Source organism: Brachyhypopomus gauderio, unplaced genomic scaffold, assembly GCF_052324685.1.
Source record: "Brachyhypopomus gauderio isolate BG-103 unplaced genomic scaffold, BGAUD_0.2 sc850, whole genome shotgun sequence".
Lineage (NCBI taxonomy): Eukaryota > Metazoa > Chordata > Actinopteri > Gymnotiformes > Hypopomidae > Brachyhypopomus > Brachyhypopomus gauderio.
This window is the reverse complement of record NW_027507670.1, coordinates 1-23,506: the sequence shown is the minus strand read 5'-3', so window position 1 is coordinate 23,506 and position 23,506 is coordinate 1. Positions and strand designations below refer to the sequence as shown.

General features: G+C 42.3%; 1 protein-coding gene and 2 long non-coding RNA genes across 6 annotated transcripts; all 3 read right to left on the bottom strand.

Moving 5' to 3' along the window:
• Nucleotides 1–134: 134 nt before the first annotated feature.
• Nucleotides 135–939, bottom strand: LOC143508240 (uncharacterized). Its single transcript, XR_013129255.1, has 3 exons — nucleotides 776–939; nucleotides 457–677; nucleotides 135–373 (listed from the first exon to the last, which is right to left on the bottom strand). It is a non-coding gene; the product is annotated as an uncharacterized LOC143508240 (long non-coding RNA).
• Nucleotides 940–8,758: 7,819 nt separating this feature from the next.
• Nucleotides 8,759–14,746, bottom strand: LOC143508241 (uncharacterized). Of its 4 annotated transcripts, XM_076996726.1 has the most exons (10): nucleotides 14,583–14,746; nucleotides 14,264–14,484; nucleotides 13,936–14,180; nucleotides 13,658–13,826; nucleotides 12,431–12,576; nucleotides 10,526–10,659; nucleotides 10,176–10,272; nucleotides 9,518–10,085; nucleotides 9,260–9,435; nucleotides 8,759–8,982 (listed from the first exon to the last, which is right to left on the bottom strand). In XM_076996726.1, exons 5-10 carry the CDS (start codon nucleotides 12,506–12,508, stop codon nucleotides 8,902–8,904), a joined length of 1,134 nt encoding a protein of 377 aa, XP_076852841.1. In that variant the 5' UTR covers nucleotides 12,509–12,576; nucleotides 13,658–13,826; nucleotides 13,936–14,180; nucleotides 14,264–14,484; nucleotides 14,583–14,746; the 3' UTR covers nucleotides 8,759–8,901. The 4 variants fall into 4 exon arrangements, with proteins under 4 accessions (XP_076852841.1, XP_076852842.1, XP_076852843.1 ...); XM_076996727.1 differs by having other exon boundaries at nucleotides 13,936–14,484; XM_076996728.1 differs by lacking the exons at nucleotides 13,936–14,180; nucleotides 14,264–14,484; nucleotides 14,583–14,746 and having other exon boundaries at nucleotides 13,658–13,884.
• Nucleotides 14,747–19,979: 5,233 nt separating this feature from the next.
• On the bottom strand, nucleotides 19,980–23,434 carry LOC143508239 (uncharacterized). The gene is made up of 6 exons (XR_013129254.1): nucleotides 23,325–23,434; nucleotides 23,067–23,242; nucleotides 22,566–22,789; nucleotides 22,386–22,457; nucleotides 21,753–21,980; nucleotides 19,980–21,641 (listed from the first exon to the last, which is right to left on the bottom strand). It is a non-coding gene; the product is annotated as an uncharacterized LOC143508239 (long non-coding RNA).
• Nucleotides 23,435–23,506: the final 72 nt, after the last annotated feature.

Sequence of the window (23,506 nt, the reverse complement as noted above, 5' to 3'; positions counted from 1 at the left end):
TGCTCCTCATCCTCCTCAATGTCCTGAAAAAAACACAAATACATACATGCACATTTTACTGTGTGTGTGTGTGTGTGTGTGTGTGTGTGTGTGTGTGTGAAGAGTGCATATCTCTTCAAAGGAAGTACCACTTTCTTGAAAAGGAACTTCCATTTCTTCCTCGGATGACTCCAGCGCAAGTCTTTTAGAAGGTCGCAGGTGTTTTCTTTTGTTCTTTCTCTTGTTTGTAGAAGCTGGGGCTTCTGGTAGCTCTGAGGAGGTTTGACCAGGCTGGATTTAAATTGAGGGCGTAAAACTTATTTGCGGTGGCCGTATTGTGGCACATAAAGTGTGACATCATTTCCCTTTGTTTAGGGTCCAGTTCGTTTCTTGCCTGTGAAGGGAAACAAAATCAGACCACTGGGAAAATACATAATTGTTAGTGACAAGTCACCTCTGTTATAAAAAAACACTTACATGGGTGGCAATGGAGCTTCTTAAATCTGTGAACTTGGGTTTGCCTGGGAGCTTCATTTGCTCCATGTATTTGGGGTTGAAATAGAGAATAGAAATTTAGATATTTTGCCCCCAGTCAGCCCTTTTCTAATTTGCACATAAGCCCGAAGCCATCCGTACTCCTCCCCAGTGAGGAGGAGCTGGGCCACACCAAAGGTCTCATTTGTTTTATGAGACTCCACCTGTTTAGAAAGACAAAAGGACAAAACACACAAGAAATGACACATTTTGCCATGCTGTATGTATAAAACACAATGTTATGAACTGAACGTGCGCTCACATTGATGAGGTACACGTCCAACTCTGGACTGTGTTTGGCTCTCATCACTTCCTCCACCTGCAGGTTCTGGTAGACCCCAGTCCGGTGGCCGTATATAGACGACAGGTAAGCCGTTACATACCCGTAAAATGACCGTTGAAGCTTTATAGATCGCTTGGTCTCCAGGGTCTCTGTGTTGACAAATAAAAACACAAGAATGAGACACATCGACTGATGTAAAGTGCAGCAGAAAAAATGTTATTAAAGTGAGGTATGATGCAGGACTCACTCAATATTTCAGGGATCTGCTGCTTGGCTTTTACCCGACACTGCAGGAGCGTCTCTTTGGAGATGGCGTGTCCATCTTTGCACTCCTTTACTTAAATTTCATGTATTACCACGGATCGCCTTTGTTTTTTATGATGCCCTTTATTTCCCTAGTTATATTGATCAGGGAAACGGGCTTCAGGCGGCAGGTGGGGGGTGGCGTGTCTTATAAGTATTAAAAATGTAGCCCAATTTATGGGCTATAGTGTGCTAGCCACCACCTTCTCCCCATTAGGCTTTTGACCCATCTGCAAAACATGAAAACGTACATATGAGTCACAAAACATCTAAACATTAAAACAAAATTTTAGAGTAAAGAATAGTCCCATACTCACTAATCCTTGTGACGTTGTCCAAGAAGGTGAACTCCTGGAGGTGGCTGTGGCCCACAGCCATGTAAGCAATAAACCGCTTTATGCGATATATCTTACTCTTGACATTATTTTGTAGTCTGTATGAAGGGTCAGACCCCTCTTGGTGGTGCTGGTAGTCTTCCAGCAGTTCATCTAAAAGCGTAAGAGATATGAGGAATTACTTATTTTCCACCAAAGGAAACGTACTTTAAAAAATTCAGCCAAAGCACACCTGAATGCACTTACTGAGCTGAGGCACATGATCAGGAAATTGAGGTTCTTGGGGGGGCAGGCTGCTCCAGCTCCTGCTCTTGCTCCGCCCCTGCCTCTGCCTCCTGCACAGCTGCTTTTTCTTAAGGTTCAGATTGTAAGAAAAATACATTATACTTTATACACACCAGAGCAGTCACGTTAACTTTAAATGCTCTATGACAGCTTACACTATGCTTGGTTTGGGCCGTCACCCTAACCCTCTTTAACCCTCTGTGTGCCTGCACAGACTTCTTTTTGAGGCGCCTGTGCAAAAGGTGGTTTTTTGCGCCTCAGCAGCTGGAGCTCTGTTGTTACAGCCAACATCTTTCAGGTTTTTGATTTCTGTTTTTTTTAGTGTTGCAGTTGGAGCATTCTGCCCCCGCCGCCGCCTCCTCCTCCTCCTCCTCCTCCTCAGAGCATGGGGCATCCTCTGCCACATGACCCAGTCTGGTCACTTCCTCCTCTTTCTCCCTCAGGTCTAAATCGGACACGAGGGCAACTTGTCTGAGCACGACATTTCTTTTGACCTCCTGTATAATGACTGCTCTACGGGTGCTTGACGGCTCCCTGTGTGACTTCAGGTGTCTGTCCAATCTAGATGTGGACTGACCACAGCCTGGTAGGCAGCATTTTTCTTTTCTAATATCTACCCTCCCTGACACTAGTTTGAGCAAGAGGGACCGCTCCATGATATTTCTAACATTATGACTTAATCTGAGGTGCTGGCTTAAATTGGCGAAGCCTTTATAGCAGAGAAGACAGGCTTCCATGGTGAAATATCTGAAAAAGAGAAAGGAAACATGTCAATAGTCATACTCAAACAGATATAGACAGACATACATACAATAGACATAGACCAGGGTACCCGCGGGTCCTTAAAAAGTCTTAAAATGTCTTAAATTTAGTTTTACATATTCAAGGTCTAAAAATGTCTTAAAATGTCTGGAATTTTAGGGGGGGAGACATTAAATAAGTGTGTTGCTCAGTTTTTCTGTTTTATTTTACCAATCTATATCCCACAATAATTATCATTTCCGCAACGGCCGTATACTCCGCCTAATGGCAGTAGTACGTCACCTAACAGGTGGAAACATCAGACGATGCTTTAGCTGCCAGCAAGCTGCTTTTCTTATTTGAGGCCTGCGGCGGGAACAACAATACAAGGCTCCGATGCAGACATGGGTAAATGTCCATTCAGTGAAGTGGCTGGAGGATGAAAAATATTGTGGCTAGCTGAAACCTTCCAGTGATTCGTATGAGGCGCGATGTATCTTGCAGTTTAGCTGTAAGTGCCAAAAATGATTTGTCTACTGTGTAGGGCGACCAAACGTCCGTATTTCCCGGGACGTATTTCACGTCTTGTCCCGGTTTTGGAAAAAAAAAAAGTGAGGAAATGTCCTGGTTTTTAAATGACCTTCATTGGACCATTACAATGTAAATGTACAGGCACTAGGGCACTGCGCACGGCGCTGCATGTGCCGTAATCCCTTAGCCGCATCAAGCTTGGTTTATACATGAGGTTCCGCGTACTGACAATGACGTAATCGCGGTGGCAATTACTGTGCGGCCCTGCGCGAGCTCCCCGCGTGCTGTCGCTTCGCGAGGTCGTGCACCCCCGTCAACAACTTACGGTCGCCACCCCCCCCAACAATTTACACTCGCCACCCCCTCCAGGTTCAAATCTCACTCCAAGCGATCTTGAAAAGTTGGCAACCCTGGTATTATTTATTTTTTGTGAGAGGTATTAAAAAGGTCTTAAAAGTCATTGAATTTGAGATTTAAAAATGTGCAGACACCCTGATAGACATACAGAAACCACAAGCATGCCATCTGTTAACACCGCCAGGTTTCCAGGCAGCTTGTGGGCCCCCAAATGAGGAGGGCATACTCCAGCATGCTACTGGAGCTAGGTCATAGAAACCCCGAATAGGGCCTCCAGAGCCTGTGCCCCAACCACCCGTTGCCAGGTGATTGACACCAAGGGCCAAGGATGTCACGTGCATTACGCAACTCCCCGGGTGGCCTTGGGTTGAAGTCCAAGACAGTGGAGAGCTTCCGTACAATTTTCAGGAGGATACCAAGCTTCTACTGCTTTGGCAATCATGGGGTTGCACACCTATGGCAGACTGCCACCTCATCTTTGCCAAAGTTAAGCAGACAGCAAAGCTTCTACCAAAGGCACTCCCCCTACCTAACTTAATAGCACTCTGAGTAGTGTTGTGTCATTCGTGAACAATTCTTCAAATGAAGGAATCATTTGAGTGAACAAACTGAATTGAATCACTTCCTCAGCTGCTTGTTCCTTTTTCAGTTCAGTAGTTGAGCTCAGCAGCGACCGTGCAGGCTGGCTGAGGAACTGCTGTGTGGTCCATGAATCACTGAATCACCCGCGAAGACATCCATTGCGAGGGAACAGCGCATGCTCAGTGATTCGTTCACTGAACTGAGGGCTCTCGTTCATTCTGATTCGTTCAACGTACTGTCACCCAGAAAACTGTTGCTAAGGACGTGATTCAAGTTTGCACGGTCACTCACTCACATTTTCTTTTTGAATCCACAATTAAGTTGATATTTTCTTCTGAATGTAGTTATTATCTTAATGTTGCTCTTAATTTAATATTTATTTTGCACTCTGTTGTAGGTTAGTTCATACTTTATTTTTTGTATTGTTACAGTGATCCCGTGCCACTTCGCGCTTCAGCTTTTGCGAATTCACTCTTTCATGGGTTTTTATAAGATATTAATGGGGAAAAATAATTTGGGGGTCTTCACTTTTTCACCGGTTGTCTGCGGAGTTTGATCGGCGGAAAAAATATAGATTTTATGATTTTTTACATGACAAAATCCCAAAATGTATAAAAATATATAATAGGTACTAATTCTAACAATTAACAAGGAATGTTGTAAATAATAAAATAGTATGAGCACTGAGGCAGCAGGTCAAGCAATAATATGGCAAAAAGTATGAGGATTTTTGCAAGGCAAACCAGACAATGACTAGCCCATTTTATATGTGTTTCATACGTATTTTATGCTTACTTTGAAGCGCTGACCCCCACTGTCCTTTCCAAGGAAAACCAGCTTGGCCAGCTCATCTGTGACGCTGGCATGCGGGAGGAAGGAGGAGACACGACGAGCGTCTTGCGATGCACATAAAACGTTTAATACACAAAAACAAAGCCCAGCACAGACGGTGCAAGCACGCTGACGCGGAAGCTTACACAGGCATGAACTTTAGACAAAGACGAGCACAAGACACTGCGCAAACGCACATTAAATAGGTAATTTACACAGACCCACGTGACCTCGAGACAAGGTACAGGTGATATCACGAACACGCTCACAGATGACCCACGCCCACGGAAGAACAAACATGGACATAACACGCAAACAACATAGCAGCACGCCCACAGGGAAGGGTCCGGAGCTGTCACCGTGACAATCTGTATAGCACTTTTGACACAGCTTCAAGAAGCAATTCAAAAGTTACAACCCATGAATCTATCTTTCTTTATAGCGTGAAGGTAATTATTCTTATGCTGAATAGGAATGAATCCTTTGGATTGAGTCACGTTAAAGATTTGAAATTAATCTTCGCGCTAAAGAATAAACGTATTTGTAGTAGGCGTACGTGCTGCTGCAATGCATTTGCGGTACGTGTAGTGCGATGGCAAATTCACAGAATCGTGCTGCAGAGTAAACAAATTTTGAATCCACCTCGCTACAAACCAGTCAATCTGTGTACCTATATTTTTGTAATGTAACATACTTGCACATCATGTTAGTGTGAGCATATGCACGATTTACAGATATAACACGGGTAATAAAACCGCTGCTGCAATACTTTTACACACACACACACCACCCAGTAATAAATACACTAATGACAAAATGTGCTAATGACACGCATACCGATACTCTTGTACTTCCATATCTTTATATCTGATGGATGAATAGATGTATGAATGGTTGAATAGTCAGTCAGTCTCTGGGTTAAAATTTAGAAGTTTTTATACTGTCCAAGTGTAATCTAAAATTAGGTAAAAAACAAAATCGATCAGTACAAATGATATATATATTCTATCCGTATCTAGATATTTAGACAATCAAATATAGCCATTGTATGTATGTTATTTCTGCGATTTGGCTTTTATGAAATATATATATATATATATTATATTTATATATATTATATTTACATATATTAATTTGCACTGCTACATAGACAGGAAATGCCACAAAATAATCTCAGAAATATTATAAATATTATACAGGTCCTTCTAAAAAAAAATTAGCATATTGTGATAGTTCATTATTTTATGTAATGTACTGATAAATATTAGACTTATGTTTTAGATTCATTACACACAACTGAAGTAGTTCAAGCCTTTTATTGGTTTAATATTGATGATTTTGGCAAAAAAGTAAAAAAAAAAACAAAAATCCCAACCAAAAAAAATTAGCAAATTTCATCCGACTAATAAAAGAAAAGTGTTTTTAATACAAAAAAGTCAACCTTCAAATAATTATGTTCAGTTATGCACTCAATACTTGTTTGGGAATCCTTTTGCAGAAATGACTGCGTCAATGCGGCGTGGCATGGAGGCAATCAGCCTGTGGCACTGCTGAGGTGTTATGGAGACCCAGGATGCTTAGATAGCGGCTTTAAGCTCATCTAGAGTGTTGGGTCTTGCATCTCTCCGCTTTCTCTTCACAATATCCCACAGATTCTTTATGGGGTTCAGGTCAGGAGAGTTGGCAGGCCAATTGAGCACAGTAATACCATGGTCAGTTAACCATTTACCAATAGTTTTGGCACTGGGAGCATGTGCCAGGTCGTGCTGAAAAATGAAATCTTCATCTTCATAAAGCTTTTCAGCAGAAGGAAGCATGAAGCGCTCCAAAATCTCCTCATAGCTAGCTGCATTGACCCTGCCCTTGATAAAACAGTGGATCAACACCAGCAGCTGACATGGCACCCCAGACCATCACTGACTGTGGGTACTTGACACTGGACTTCAGGCATTTTGGCATTTCCTTCTCCCCAGTCTTCCTCCAGACTCTGGCACCTTGATTTCCAAATGACATGCAAAATTTGCAGTTCTGCTTCTCTGTAGCCCAGGCCAGGCGATTCTGGCGCTGTTTCTGGTTCAAAAGTGGCTTGACCTGGAGAATGCGGCACCTGTAGCCCATTTCCTGCACACGCCTGTGCACGGTGGCTCTGGATGTTTCTACTCCAGACTCAGTCCACTGCTTCCGCAGTCCCCCAAGGTCTGGAATCTGCCCTTCTCCACAATGTTCCTCAGGGTCCGCTCACCTCCTCTCGTGCAGCGTTTTCTGCCACACTTTTTCCTTCCCACAGACTTCCCACTGAGGTGCCTTGATGCAGCACTATATTATTGATAATGTTCTGTCTTTCCAGTTAAGTAAAATAATCTTTTTAGCCACTGTTATAGAAATGAGGATGAATGTTTGCAGATGTTTAGGCATTGGTAGAGAGGAAAGGTCACCAAGCAGAGCTAAGGTGGGAGAAATTGGGATGCGGAGGATCTTGGACAGCTCTCCCAAGACCTCCGACCAAAACAGAGGGGGGGCAGTTCCAGAATGCGTGAAGATGATTGTCTGTTACCATGGGGCAGTGTGTACAAGTGTTGGAGTCAGTGAAGCCCATCCGATGCATTTTCTCGATAGTGATGTGTGTTCTGTGTAATATTTTATATTGAATTAGCTGTATGTTAGAATTTGATGATATTTTAAAGGTTTGAGCCTAAAGGTCTGAAGTCCATTTGTCTATTGGTAGTGAAATGGTGTCATGATGTGAAAAGTTTATAGATTTGGGAGAGTAGTTTCTTGGATTATATTCCTGTATTTTATCCTCCTCCTCCTCACTACTGTCAATGAACCGAATTTTTCTCTTTGCTGACCGTTTTTTGGCCACAACCTGACTGGAGGATGATGGGCTCTCCCTGGCAGGCTCTGGCCTCTCGCCCATTGCTGGGCTCTCTTCTAGGGCTTGTGACTGGAGCTCTCTTATCTCAACAGCCTCTGCCACTGTGCTAAGAGGCACGTAGAATTTAGAGCTCACCACATCTGAGTGGCACATGGCACGTTGTATTTTTCTTTTTTGTTCAGGAGGCATGTTTTTGATCTGAAAATGGGAAAAACATGCAAATTACATATGCATAATATGCTCATTACATAGGCGTAACATCCTCATTACATATTCATACCATGGTAATTACATATGGATAATACTTACGTGGCACACCATTGCTGTCCTGAAAGCCTTAAAACTGGCATCCTCCAAAACCCAAGCGTGTCCACTCCATCCTGAAATGGACTAATAGTTTTTTTGCACTGCCCTCCATTCCTGTTGAAGAAGAACGGTGATCCACCCCCAGGCAAATCCTTCGCGAGGGTAATGAACCGATTCATCCAGGTATATTTGTCTGGTCACGCAAACTTAAGCGTGACCCTAACCCTAACCCTAGGGAAAAAACATAATCGTATCATACAGTTGGCATCAGGAAAAAACTAAGGCATATTAGCAAAACGTCCAAGAAAATTGCTCAACACTGCCCCCTAATTCAAGACACTTTGATAATATATTATGGACACGTCCATGCTAAAACCTATGGGAAAAGGTTAGGGTCAGGGACATGTATATAATATCAGGCATCTTCATCATATGTCTATGGAAAAATGCCACTTTCATGATATGAACCCTACCCCTAACTCAGGATAAGATAACCTGATAGCAGGCCTATGAATTGGGCCGCTGTCATGGTATTCGGGTATTTCTCAAGACGGTCTAAATTGACACAAAATTCATAACGTTAGCATTATTGTTACATTAGCAAAATACATTAGCATGCACAAACAAATGACTTACCCAGTTTTAGAGGAATCAGCTTCCTGGCATTTTTTCGAAAGGACCTGATTTCTTCTTTGCTGATTTTGTTTTCTGAAACACATTATGCACTGGCTCATTAATATGCGCATATCAACGCATGAATATGCATAGACCACCTCATTAATATGCACATCATTAATGGAGCTATTCTACACTTACTGCTGAGGCGTTTCTTCACTTTTTGTCGGTGAACTGTTACTTCTTTTTTCAGGCCTGTGAGTCGCTTGCTTACTTCTAAGTTCAACCAAGCTATGTCATTTTTTGTAATCCTTGCATCCATTATAGGAAGGCAATGTAAATATTTAATGAACTTGCGAAGGGTAAGGAAGATATTTCTGACAGTGGTGACCGCCAGCCCCTTCCCCTTCAGGTGAGTCATGTATCTGCAAATACAACAAATTTGTTATATTTGCAAAATTCCTCATTGTTATGCATTAGTCCATTAATATGCGGGTATTAGTTATTTAGTATGCGGATATTTCCTCATTAGTATGCGGATATTAGCTTATTAATATGCGGATATTGCCGCATCAATATGCGGGTATTCGCTCATTAGTATGCTGATATCACCTCATTAGTATGCAGATATTAGCTTATTAATATGCAGACATTTGCTCATTCGTATGCATGTTAACTTTCACTATGACATGCGTTACTTACTCCAAAATTATCCCCGTTTCGCAAGAAAGAGAATGTCCCCTTCTTTTCTGGCATGTCACGCATACTAAAGTTGACAAAACGGAAAATGTGATTTTCCGCCGAGATGGCGTTCTCCTTTTTTCGCCCCTCCAGGTTTGCACCAGAATTTACAATTGTAAATTCCTTAACAATGCGCCCTAGGGAAGACATATTAAGCATAATTAGTGAATCATACATAAAAAATTTGGTCAAACTCTCAACCTTTATGACACTACTTACTGATGTTAGGGTGGATTTCTTTCGAAATCGGAGAGCTGAGGCTGTGTTTGGACCGTATGGGGGACTGTGTATTCCTGAAGGCTTTCTCCAGGTCCACCAACCTTTCAAAGTTTGCCCTGCAGCTTGGCCTCTGACACTTTTCTCCGGGGCTAGCTTCCGCAAGTGCCTTCTTTAACCTTTGTACCTCCAGATTTGATAACTTACAGGATGAGCGAGCATCACATTTGGTGGTGGATGAGGGCCTAGGCACTGAGGTGGAAGGCGCAGGGTCTGCCGTGGAGTGTACAGCAACAGAGGTGGAGGGCCCAGGGACGGATGTCGCAGCAACTGGGGTGGAGCATGCCTCTGGTTCACCGATGTGCTCTGGCTCAAAAGGGACCGGGGCCTCGTCCAATTCACTGGACATGTCAGTGAAAGACCCTTGTAATAAATATGCTGGAAGTGGGCTGTAACCCCCATCCAGCGTTGAAACAAGCGGGGGCCTAGGAACATTCGCCCTTAATGAGGCCAGGCTTCTTAAAATGTACTCCTCCTTCGACAACTTTGTAAATTTGGCAAGGTCCCCAATCTAAAAAATAAACACAAGGGAAAAAATTGCAATATGCGTATATTAATAAGCTAATATGCAGTCCTACACAACAGATGGTTTTAAACATACCAACACATCCTGGTGCATTTTATTGTAGTGCTTATCCAAGCGCTTGATGTGTGAGGAGTTGCAGTCCGGCACCTTGCAATCGAAAATGCCTTTCACTCTGCAAAAAATTTTACACAAAAAGATGCAAAACATGCTAATTACATAAGCATTATTAGCTCAATGCATGTTTATTGCATGCTAATTACATTAGTTACATGCTAATTGCTAACATGGTAACATGCTAACAACATGCTAATATGCTAACAATATGCTAGCATGCTAATACCTTGCTAACCCACTAACATGCTAATACAATACTAACATGCTAATAACACACTAATAACATGCTAACATGCTAATTATTCACTTACCTCCCACTGGAGAGCTGCAGCAGTAGCGTCATTTCATCTTTATTTGTCACCTTGTGACACACCCGGAGGTGCTGTGATAAGTTGCAGTAAATAACTGCACATATCGGACACGCACTTTGTGTAGGTGCCATATCCTGAAAAAGAATATTTTACTAACCAGACTAATATAAAAGTAATTGAATCTTATTGATACCACTTTGACACTAGTGTAAAACCCCTTGATAATATGGACCCTAACCTGAGATGGATACTTTAGGGTGGGGGTCCCAGACTCTACCCCTGCCCCAAGGGGGTGCACCATACCCCCGCAGAGCAAACCCTCGTCATCCTACCCCCCCCCCCCCCCCCAGGGCCCTAGATATACCCCCGAGTTGGAGCTCCACCAGGGGGCGCAATAGTCAAGGAGCCCCGCCCATTGAAACCCATTCATACCACTTTGACAATAGTGAAAAACTAGTGTAAGACTTTTTAAAAATATAAACCCTAACCCGATGGAGCAACTTTGGGGTGGGGGTCCAAGACTCTACCCCTGCCCCACCATCGACGTGCAGAAGCTTATATAAATTATATATTAAATTTTATAAATTATTATAAAATCATAACTGCCTCCATATCCCATTCTTGTCCATCCCAAACTTGAAGTGTCAGGAGCCACCTGTACTCTAGCCAAGTTACAGAAAACGTGATCCACCTCCTTTTAAATTCTTGGACAATTCAAGGAAAGAGGTGAACCACCTGAACTCGTGGTTAGGGTTAGTTATGCACCACAGCAAAACAACCAAGTTTTGGGGTTGTCCCCTGTATTCGGTTTAACATAACAAAGCTTAGACCCCCATGTCTTAATGGAATCATCTCTAGACTGTTCATAAGGGTTCATAAACAGGATTAGAATTTTGTTCTACCCTCAGTGATCCAGTGCTGGCCAGGTGTCAGGAAAGAGTTCCAGTGTAATGATAATGCATGTAGTTAAATACAGAATAAAGAACATGTCTTAACACAATTGGTTAAGAATAATAACAGATGTGTATGATTGGTGTTCTGATCAGGAGAGGAGCAACAGTAGACTGGATGTGACTGACACGGAGTACTAACATTTATTTTTAATTGCTACTTATGGTAGAAGCCTGGGAATCTTCCTTTGTCTTATTCAAACAAGGCAAGGAGATTGTTTGCGGGGTCTCTGCAAACAATCTGTTTATGGTTATTTGTGCTTCTTGGCAAATGCCTAACTTGCAAACACTAGGTCAGTGGTTCCCAAAGTGGGGGGCGCGCCCCCTAGGTTGGGCGCGGAGCTTGGAAGTAAAGCCTGGTTTATACTTTCGCGAGTGACCGTAGCGCGTGACTCCGCCCACATCGCGCGACCCTGCACGAAGCGTTTACTTGCGCGAGCTTCACTGCAGTGTTCTCCGAAACGATAGGTGGCAGTGGAGAATAAAAATATTCTTATCTACTAAAGGGGGTCACGGCAGAAAAAGTTTGGGAACCACTCCACTAGGTAATGATACTGACTCCTGTAGTTTAGTAGTAGTCTGACTCAATGGTGTCTTGAATTCTGGCCTATCTGTACTATTTCCTAGGATGTATTCTGTGATCAGAAGCAAAGCAGTTTGTAAGTCGCTCTGGATAAGAGCGTCTGCTAAATGCCGTAAATGTAAATGTCTCGGGCCTAGAGGGGGGGCTCTGTCAGGGCTGGCCCCAGGGCGGGTCCTCCAGTCGCCACCAGGAGGAGCCCAAGAGCCAGACCTCAGGCTAATCAGCGGTGATGGCCTGCACCTGTTGTCCTGGGTTTATAAGGATGGCCAACCTTCAGCCCTTTTCTCTGTTGTCTCTACAAGGTGTCTCGCCACCCGGCCTCTTTCTTGTTTAAGATTTTTTGTTTGTTATACTGTCACTTCGAGTACTTACCTCCTGCGCCGCTCCCTGGCCTCTCTCAAGTTTTCCTCCTGCTGTCTTTCTTCCTATCTGTTTGGTTTTGGTTTTCATTCCGTGACTATTTCTGTTCTCCTGTGTCTTCCACGTCAGTTATTGCCGTGATTGCTTTCTGTTCTCTCCTGTTACACACATTGAGTATTTCCGCGATTACTTTCAGTTCTCCCTCGTCATCTTCTCTGAATATTCAGCGCGACTTGGTTTTGGTTTCTCACGCTTGTAATATTGCTTACTGCATGGACAAGGCGTTTGGGTCCACTACCATAAAAAATCCACAGGGGATTTAGTCTCCTAAATCCGCCATTCTGACACAATAAATGATTTGCATCTCAGCCTCTGCAGTTTTAACAATTTTATTTTCGCCAGCAGTAATATAGCGCGGGTGAAACGTTACTGATTGGTTTTCCTCTAGTTGACGGTGGCGTAGTCCTAAGTTTATTATAATAACGGTGCGTGACACTAAAGGTTACATAGCATAAAATATATTTATTATTATTATATTATATAATATTATTAATTATATTTATTTTCCTACGTCCCACTTCCAATCTATTGCAATCAGTCAAATAGATTGCAAGTGGGATGTTTTGTGATTTGATTTTGTTTTATTTTATGTTTAATTAAAGAGGTTTAACTAAAGGAGGTTTAAATTAAGGTTTAAGGAGAAGGAACAACATATAACATATTGTGAAACAAAATATCTTATTAAAAATTTAAAATACAAATGGAATTATGAAAAAGCATGATTAAAATATGTTGAACAAACACTGAATATGCAAAATTAAAATAACAAGAACAATTTAAATGTATACATACTAGCAAAATAGAACACTATGGATATGATAAGACGGTAGAAACAAGAACAATTTAAATTAGTGCTGTCAATTCCAGGTGCTGCAATTAAAAGTCCTCACCAGGATTTTGCTCAGGCTTCCTGGATTGTGTTGATTCCACTAATTTTACCTGGATTGCTAATTAGAAAATCTAGCAAGCTTGAGCTAAATCCTGGTGAGTACTTTTAATCGCGGCACCTGTAATTGACAGCACTAATTTAAATATATATACACTAGAAAAATTGAACTCTATAAACACAACACTATCATTAAAAAGCTAAAACAAACAAACATGAACAAGTTCAAATACTACTTAACACTACATTAACACTTTTTTATATAACCGTTTAACAGCTTTGTGGGTTCTTACATTTTTGTCCCTTTGATTAATCATATGAAGTATTCCAATTCTTTTGGGGGATGCTTTTCTCAATTTGAGTGGCGAAAGTCTGCTCAAAACAAGCCTTGGTGAGCTTGTAAGTCTTACATTGTGATGTGCTCTTTTCTTTGTCCCCCTGCTCCTCATCCTCCTCAATGTCCTGAAAAAAACACAAATACATACATGCACATTTTACTGTGTGTGTGTGTGTGTGTGTGTGTGTGTGTGTGTGTGTGTGTGAAGAGTGCATATCTCTTCAAAGGAAGTACCACTTTCTTGAAAAGGAACTTCCATTTCTTCCTCGGATGACTCCAGCGCAAGTCTTTTAGAAGGTCGCAGGTGTTTTCTTTTGTTCTTTCTCTTGTTTGTAGAAGCTGGGGCTTCTGGTAGCTCTGAGGAGGTTTGACCAGGCTGGATTTAAATTGAGGGCGTAAAACTTATTTGCGGTGGCCGTATTGTGGCACATAAAGTGTGACATCATTTCCCTTTGTTTAGGGTCCAGTTCGTTTCTTGCCTGTGAAGGGAAACAAAATCAGACCACTGGGAAAATACATAATTGTTAGTGACAAGTCACCTCTGTTATAAAAAAACACTTACATGGGTGGCAATGGAGCTTCTTAAATCTGTGAACTTGGGTTTGCCTGGGAGCTTCATTTGCTCCATGTATTTGGGGTTGAAATAGAGAATAGAAATTTAGATATTTTGCCCCCAGTCAGCCCTTTTCTAATTTGCACATAAGCCCGAAGCCATCCGTACTCCTCCCCAGTGAGGAGGAGCTGGGCCACACCAAAGGTCTCATTTGTTTTATGAGACTCCACCTGTTTAGAAAGACAAAAGGACAAAACACACAAGAAATGACACATTTTGCCATGCTGTATGTATAAAACACAATGTTATGAACTGAACGTGCGCTCACATTGATGAGGTACACGTCCAACTCTGGACTGTGTTTGGCTCTCATCACTTCCTCCACCTGCAGGTTCTGGTAGACCCCAGTCCGGTGGCCGTATATAGACGACAGGTAAGCCGTTACATACCCGTAAAATGACCGTTGAAGCTTTATAGATCGCTTGGTCTCCAGGGTCTCTGTGTTGACAAATAAAAACACAAGAATGAGACACATCGACTGATGTAAAGTGCAGCAGAAAAAATGTTATTAAAGTGAGGTATGATGCAGGACTCACTCAATATTTCAGGGATCTGCTGCTTGGCTTTTACCCGACACTGCAGGAGCGTCTCTTTGGAGATGGCGTGTCCATCTTTGCACTCCTTTACTTAAATTTCATGTATTACCACGGATCGCCTTTGTTTTTTATGATGCCCTTTATTTCCCTAGTTATATTGATCAGGGAAACGGGCTTCAGGCGGCAGGTGGGGGGTGGCGTGTCTTATAAGTATTAAAAATGTAGCCCAATTTATGGGCTATAGTGTGCTAGCCACCACCTTCTCCCCATTAGGCTTTTGACCCATCTGCAAAACATGAAAACGTACATATGAGTCACAAAACATCTAAACATTAAAACAAAATTTTAGAGTAAAGAATAGTCCCATACTCACTAATCCTTGTGACGTTGTCCAAGAAGGTGAACTCCTGGAGGTGGCTGTGGCCCACAGCCATGTAAGCAATAAACCGCTTTATGCGATATATCTTACTCTTGACATTATTTTGTAGTCTGTATGAAGGGTCAGACCCCTCTTGGTGGTGCTGGTAGTCTTCCAGCAGTTCATCTAAAAGCGTAAGAGATATGAGGAATTACTTATTTTCCACCAAAGGAAACGTACTTTAAAAAATTCAGCCAAAGCACACCTGAATGCACTTACTGAGCTGAGGCACATGATCAGGAAATTGAGGTTCTTGGGGGGGCAGGCTGCTCCAGCTCCTGCTCTTGCTCCGCCCCTGCCTCTGCCTCCTGCACAGCTGCTTTTTCTTAAGGTTCAGATTGTAAGAAAAATACATTATACTTTATACACACCAGAGCAGTCACGTTAACTTTAAATGCTCTATGACAGCTTACACTATGCTTGGTTTGGGCCGTCACCCTAACCCTCTTTAACCCTCTGTGTGCCTGCACAGACTTCTTTTTGAGGCGCCTGTGCAAAAGGTGGTTTTTTGCGCCTCAGCAGCTGGAGCTCTGTTGTTACAGCCAACATCTTTCAGGTTTTTGATTTCTGTTTTTTTTAGTGTTGCAGTTGGAGCATTCTGCCCCCGCCGCCGCCTCCTCCTCCTCCTCCTCCTCCTCAGAGCATGGGGCATCCTCTGCCACATGACCCAGTCTGGTCACTTCCTCCTCTTTCTCCCTCAGGTCTAAATCGGACACGAGGGCAACTTGTCTGAGCACGACATTTCTTTTGACCTCCTGTATAATGACTGCTCTACGGGTGCTTGACGGCTCCCTGTGTGACTTCAGGTGTCTGTCCAATCTAGATGTGGACTGACCACAGCCTGGTAGGCAGCATTTTTCTTTTCTAATATCTACCCTCCCTGACACTAGTTTGAGCAAGAGGGACCGCTCCATGATATTTCTAACATTATGACTTAATCTGAGGTGCTGGCTTAAATTGGCGAAGCCTTTATAGCAGAGAAGACAGGCTTCCATGGTGAAATATCTGAAAAAGAGAAAGGAAACATGTCAATAGTCATACTCAAACAGATATAGACAGACATACATACAATAGACATAGACCAGGGTACCCGCGGGTCCTTAAAAAGTCTTAAAATGTCTTAAATTTAGTTTTACATATTCAAGGTCTAAAAATGTCTTAAAATGTCTGGAATTTTAGGGGGGGAGACATTAAATAAGTGTGTTGCTCAGTTTTTCTGTTTTATTTTACCAATCTATATCCCACAATAATTATCATTTCCGCAACGGCCGTATACTCCGCCTAATGGCAGTAGTACGTCACCTAACAGGTGGAAACATCAGACGATGCTTTAGCTGCCAGCAAGCTGCTTTTCTTATTTGAGGCCTGCGGCGGGAACAACAATACAAGGCTCCGATGCAGACATGGGTAAATGTCCATTCAGTGAAGTGGCTGGAGGATGAAAAATATTGTGGCTAGCTGAAACCTTCCAGTGATTCGTATGAGGCGCGATGTATCTTGCAGTTTAGCTGTAAGTGCCAAAAATGATTTGTCTACTGTGTAGGGCGACCAAACGTCCGTATTTCCCGGGACGTATTTCACGTCTTGTCCCGGTTTTGGAAAAAAAAAAAGTGAGGAAATGTCCTGGTTTTTAAATGACCTTCATTGGACCATTACAATGTAAATGTACAGGCACTAGGGCACTGCGCACGGCGCTGCATGTGCCGTAATCCCTTAGCCGCATCAAGCTTGGTTTATACATGAGGTTCCGCGTACTGACAATGACGTAATCGCGGTGGCAATTACTGTGCGGCCCTGCGCGAGCTCCCCGCGTGCTGTCGCTTCGCGAGGTCGTGCACCCCCGTCAACAACTTACGGTCGCCACCCCCCCCAACAATTTACACTCGCCACCCCCTCCAGGTTCAAATCTCACTCCAAGCGATCTTGAAAAGTTGGCAACCCTGGTATTATTTATTTTTTGTGAGAGGTATTAAAAAGGTCTTAAAAGTCATTGAATTTGAGATTTAAAAATGTGCAGACACCCTGATAGACATACAGAAACCACAAGCATGCCATCTGTTAACACCGCCAGGTTTCCAGGCAGCTTGTGGGCCCCCAAATGAGGAGGGCATACTCCAGCATGCTACTGGAGCTAGGTCATAGAAACCCCGAATAGGGCCTCCAGAGCCTGTGCCCCAACCACCCGTTGCCAGGTGATTGACACCAAGGGCCAAGGATGTCACGTGCATTACGCAACTCCCCGGGTGGCCTTGGGTTGAAGTCCAAGACAGTGGAGAGCTTCCGTACAATTTTCAGGAGGATACCAAGCTTCTACTGCTTTGGCAATCATGGGGTTGCACACCTATGGCAGACTGCCACCTCATCTTTGCCAAAGTTAAGCAGACAGCAAAGCTTCTACCAAAGGCACTCCCCCTACCTAACTTAATAGCACTCTGAGTAGTGTTGTGTCATTCGTGAACAATTCTTCAAATGAAGGAATCATTTGAGTGAACAAACTGAATTGAATCACTTCCTCAGCTGCTTGTTCCTTTTTCAGTTCAGTAGTTGAGCTCAGCAGCGACCGTGCAGGCTGGCTGAGGAACTGCTGTGTGGTCCATGAATCACTGAATCACCCGCGAAGACATCCATTGCGAGGGAACAGCGCATGCTCAGTGATTCGTTCACTGAACTGAGGGCTCTCGTTCATTCTGATTCGTTCAACGTACTGTCACCCAGAAAACTGTTGCTAAGGACGTGATTCAAGTTTGCACGGTCACTCACTCACATTTTCTTTTTGAATGCACAATTAAGTTGATATTTTCTTCTGAATGTAGTTATTATCTTAATGTTGCTCTTAATTTAATATTTATTTTGCACTCTGTTGTAGGTTAGTTCATACTTTATTTTTTGTATTGTTACAGTGATCCCGTGCCACTTCGCGCTTCAGCTTTTGCGAATTCACTCTTTCATGGGTTTTTATAAGATATTAATGGGGAAAAATAATTTGGGGGTCTTCACTTTTTCACCGGTTGTCTGCGGAGTTTGATCGGCGGAAAAAATATAGATTTTATGATTTTTTACATGACAAAATCCCAAAATGTATAAAAATATATAATAGGTACTAATTCTAACAATTAACAAGGAATGTTGTAAATAATAAAATAGTATGAGCACTGAGGCAGCAGGTCAAGCAATAATATGGCAAAAAGTATGAGGATTTTTGCAAGGCAAACCAGACAATGACTAGCCCATTTTATATGTGTTTCATACGTATTTTATGCTTACTTTGAAGCGCTGACCCCCACTGTCCTTTCCAAGGAAAACCAGCTTGGCCAGCTCATCTGTGACGCTGGCATGCGGGAGGAAGGAGGAGACACGACGAGCGTCTTGCGATGCACATAAAACGTTTAATACACAAAAACAAAGCCCAGCACAGACGGTGCAAGCACGCTGACGCGGAAGCTTACACAGGCATGAACTTTAGACAAAGACGAGCACAAGACACTGCGCAAACGCACATTAAATAGGTAATTTACACAGACCCACGTGACCTCGAGACAAGGTACAGGTGATATCACGAACACGCTCACAGATGACCCACGCCCACGGAAGAACAAACATGGACATAACACGCAAACAACATAGCAGCACGCCCACAGGGAAGGGTCCGGAGCTGTCACCGTGACAATCTGTATAGCACTTTTGACACAGCTTCAAGAAGCAATTCAAAAGTTACAACCCATGAATCTATCTTTCTTTATAGCGTGAAGGTAATTATTCTTATGCTGAATAGGAATGAATCCTTTGGATTGAGTCACGTTAAAGATTTGAAATTAATCTTCGCGCTAAAGAATAAACGTATTTGTAGTAGGCGTACGTGCTGCTGCAATGCATTTGCGGTACGTGTAGTGCGATGGCAAATTCACAGAATCGTGCTGCAGAGTAAACAAATTTTGAATCCACCTCGCTACAAACCAGTCAATCTGTGTACCTATATTTTTGTAATGTAACATACTTGCACATCATGTTAGTGTGAGCATATGCACGATTTACAGATATAACACGGGTAATAAAACCGCTGCTGCAATACTTTTACACACACACACACCACCCAGTAATAAATACACTAATGACAAAATGTGCTAATGACACGCATACCGATACTCTTGTACTTCCATATCTTTATATCTGATGGATGAATAGATGTATGAATGGTTGAATAGTCAGTCAGTCTCTGGGTTAAAATTTAGAAGTTTTTATACTGTCCAAGTGTAATCTAAAATTAGGTAAAAAACAAAATCGATCAGTACAAATGATATATATATTCTATCCGTATCTAGATATTTAGACAATCAAATATAGCCATTGTATGTATGTTATTTCTGCGATTTGGCTTTTATGAAATATATATATATATATATTATATTTATATATATTATATTTACATATATTAATTTGCACTGCTACATAGACAGGAAATGCCACAAAATAATCTCAGAAATATTATAAATATTATACAGGTCCTTCTAAAAAAAAATTAGCATATTGTGATAGTTCATTATTTTATGTAATGTACTGATAAATATTAGACTTATGTTTTAGATTCATTACACACAACTGAAGTAGTTCAAGCCTTTTATTGGTTTAATATTGATGATTTTGGCAAAAAAGTAAAAAAAAAAACAAAAATCCCAACCAAAAAAAATTAGCAAATTTCATCCGACTAATAAAAGAAAAGTGTTTTTAATACAAAAAAGTCAACCTTCAAATAATTATGTTCAGTTATGCACTCAATACTTGTTTGGGAATCCTTTTGCAGAAATGACTGCGTCAATGCGGCGTGGCATGGAGGCAATCAGCCTGTGGCACTGCTGAGGTGTTATGGAGACCCAGGATGCTTAGATAGCGGCTTTAAGCTCATCTAGAGTGTTGGGTCTTGCATCTCTCCGCTTTCTCTTCACAATATCCCACAGATTCTTTATGGGGTTCAGGTCAGGAGAGTTGGCAGGCCAATTGAGCACAGTAATACCATGGTCAGTTAACCATTTACCAATAGTTTTGGCACTGGGAGCATGTGCCAGGTCGTGCTGAAAAATGAAATCTTCATCTTCATAAAGCTTTTCAGCAGAAGGAAGCATGAAGCGCTCCAAAATCTCCTCATAGCTAGCTGCATTGACCCTGCCCTTGATAAAACAGTGGATCAACACCAGCAGCTGACATGGCACCCCAGACCATCACTGACTGTGGGTACTTGACACTGGACTTCAGGCATTTTGGCATTTCCTTCTCCCCAGTCTTCCTCCAGACTCTGGCACCTTGATTTCCAAATGACATGCAAAATTTGCAGTTCTGCTTCTCTGTAGCCCAGGCCAGGCGATTCTGGCGCTGTTTCTGGTTCAAAAGTGGCTTGACCTGGAGAATGCGGCACCTGTAGCCCATTTCCTGCACACGCCTGTGCACGGTGGCTCTGGATGTTTCTACTCCAGACTCAGTCCACTGCTTCCGCAGTCCCCCAAGGTCTGGAATCTGCCCTTCTCCACAATGTTCCTCAGGGTCCGCTCACCTCCTCTCGTGCAGCGTTTTCTGCCACACTTTTTCCTTCCCACAGACTTCCCACTGAGGTGCCTTGATGCAGCACTATATTATTGATAATGTTCTGTCTTTCCAGTTAAGTAAAATAATCTTTTTAGCCACTGTTATAGAAATGAGGATGAATGTTTGCAGATGTTTAGGCATTGGTAGAGAGGAAAGGTCACCAAGCAGAGCTAAGGTGGGAGAAATTGGGATGCGGAGGATCTTGGACAGCTCTCCCAAGACCTCCGACCAAAACAGAGGGGGGGCAGTTCCAGAATGCGTGAAGATGATTGTCTGTTACCATGGGGCAGTGTGTACAAGTGTTGGAGTCAGTGAAGCCCATCCGATGCATTTTCTCGATAGTGATGTGTGTTCTGTGTAATATTTTATATTGAATTAGCTGTATGTTAGAATTTGATGATATTTTAAAGGTTTGAGCCTAAAGGTCTGAAGTCCATTTGTCTATTGGTAGTGAAATGGTGTCATGATGTGAAAAGTTTATAGATTTGGGAGAGTAGTTTCTTGGATTATATTCCTGTATTTTATCCTCCTCCTCCTCACTACTGTCAATGAACCGAATTTTTCTCTTTGCTGACCGTTTTTTGGCCACAACCTGACTGGAGGATGATGGGCTCTCCCTGGCAGGCTCTGGCCTCTCGCCCATTGCTGGGCTCTCTTCTAGGGCTTGTGACTGGAGCTCTCTTATCTCAACAGCCTCTGCCACTGTGCTAAGAGGCACGTAGAATTTAGAGCTCACCACATCTGAGTGGCACATGGCACGTTGTATTTTTCTTTTTTGTTCAGGAGGCATGTTTTTGATCTGAAAATGGGAAAAACATGCAAATTACATATGCATAATATGCTCATTACATAGGCGTAACATCCTCATTACATATTCATACCATGGTAATTACATATGGATAATACTTACGTGGCACACCATTGCTGTCCTGAAAGCCTTAAAACTGGCATCCTCCAAAACCCAAGCGTGTCCACTCCATCCTGAAATGGACTAATAGTTTTTTTGCACTGCCCTCCATTCCTGTTGAAGAAGAACGGTGATCCACCCCCAGGCAAATCCTTCGCGAGGGTAATGAACCGATTCATCCAGGTATATTTGTCTGGTCACGCAAACTTAAGCGTGACCCTAACCCTAACCCTAGGGAAAAAACATAATCGTATCATACAGTTGGCATCAGGAAAAAACTAAGGCATATTAGCAAAACGTCCAAGAAAATTGCTCAACACTGCCCCCTAATTCAAGACACTTTGATAATATATTATGGACACGTCCATGCTAAAACCTATGGGAAAAGGTTAGGGTCAGGGACATGTATATAATATCAGGCATCTTCATCATATGTCTATGGAAAAATGCCACTTTCATGATATGAACCCTACCCCTAACTCAGGATAAGATAACCTGATAGCAGGCCTATGAATTGGGCCGCTGTCATGGTATTCGGGTATTTCTCAAGACGGTCTAAATTGACACAAAATTCATAACGTTAGCATTATTGTTACATTAGCAAAATACATTAGCATGCACAAACAAATGACTTACCCAGTTTTAGAGGAATCAGCTTCCTGGCATTTTTTCGAAAGGACCTGATTTCTTCTTTGCTGATTTTGTTTTCTGAAACACATTATGCACTGGCTCATTAATATGCGCATATCAACGCATGAATATGCATAGACCACCTCATTAATATGCACATCATTAATGGAGCTATTCTACACTTACTGCTGAGGCGTTTCTTCACTTTTTGTCGGTGAACTGTTACTTCTTTTTTCAGGCCTGTGAGTCGCTTGCTTACTTCTAAGTTCAACCAAGCTATGTCATTTTTTGTAATCCTTGCATCCATTATAGGAAGGCAATGTAAATATTTAATGAACTTGCGAAGGGTAAGGAAGATATTTCTGACAGTGGTGACCGCCAGCCCCTTCCCCTTCAGGTGAGTCATGTATCTGCAAATACAACAAATTTGTTATATTTGCAAAATTCCTCATTGTTATGCATTAGTCCATTAATATGCGGGTATTAGTTATTTAGTATGCGGATATTTCCTCATTAGTATGCGGATATTAGCTTATTAATATGCGGATATTGCCGCATCAATATGCGGGTATTCGCTCATTAGTATGCTGATATCACCTCATTAGTATGCAGATATTAGCTTATTAATATGCAGACATTTGCTCATTCGTATGCATGTTAACTTTCACTATGACATGCGTTACTTACTCCAAAATTATCCCCGTTTCGCAAGAAAGAGAATGTCCCCTTCTTTTCTGGCATGTCACGCATACTAAAGTTGACAAAACGGAAAATGTGATTTTCCGCCGAGATGGCGTTCTCCTTTTTTCGCCCCTCCAGGTTTGCACCAGAATTTACAATTGTAAATTCCTTAACAATGCGCCCTAGGGAAGACATATTAAGCATAATTAGTGAATCATACATAAAAAATTTGGTCAAACTCTCAACCTTTATGACACTACTTACTGATGTTAGGGTGGATTTCTTTCGAAATCGGAGAGCTGAGGCTGTGTTTGGACCGTATGGGGGACTGTGTATTCCTGAAGGCTTTCTCCAGGTCCACCAACCTTTCAAAGTTTGCCCTGCAGCTTGGCCTCTGACACTTTTCTCCGGGGCTAGCTTCCGCAAGTGCCTTCTTTAACCTTTGT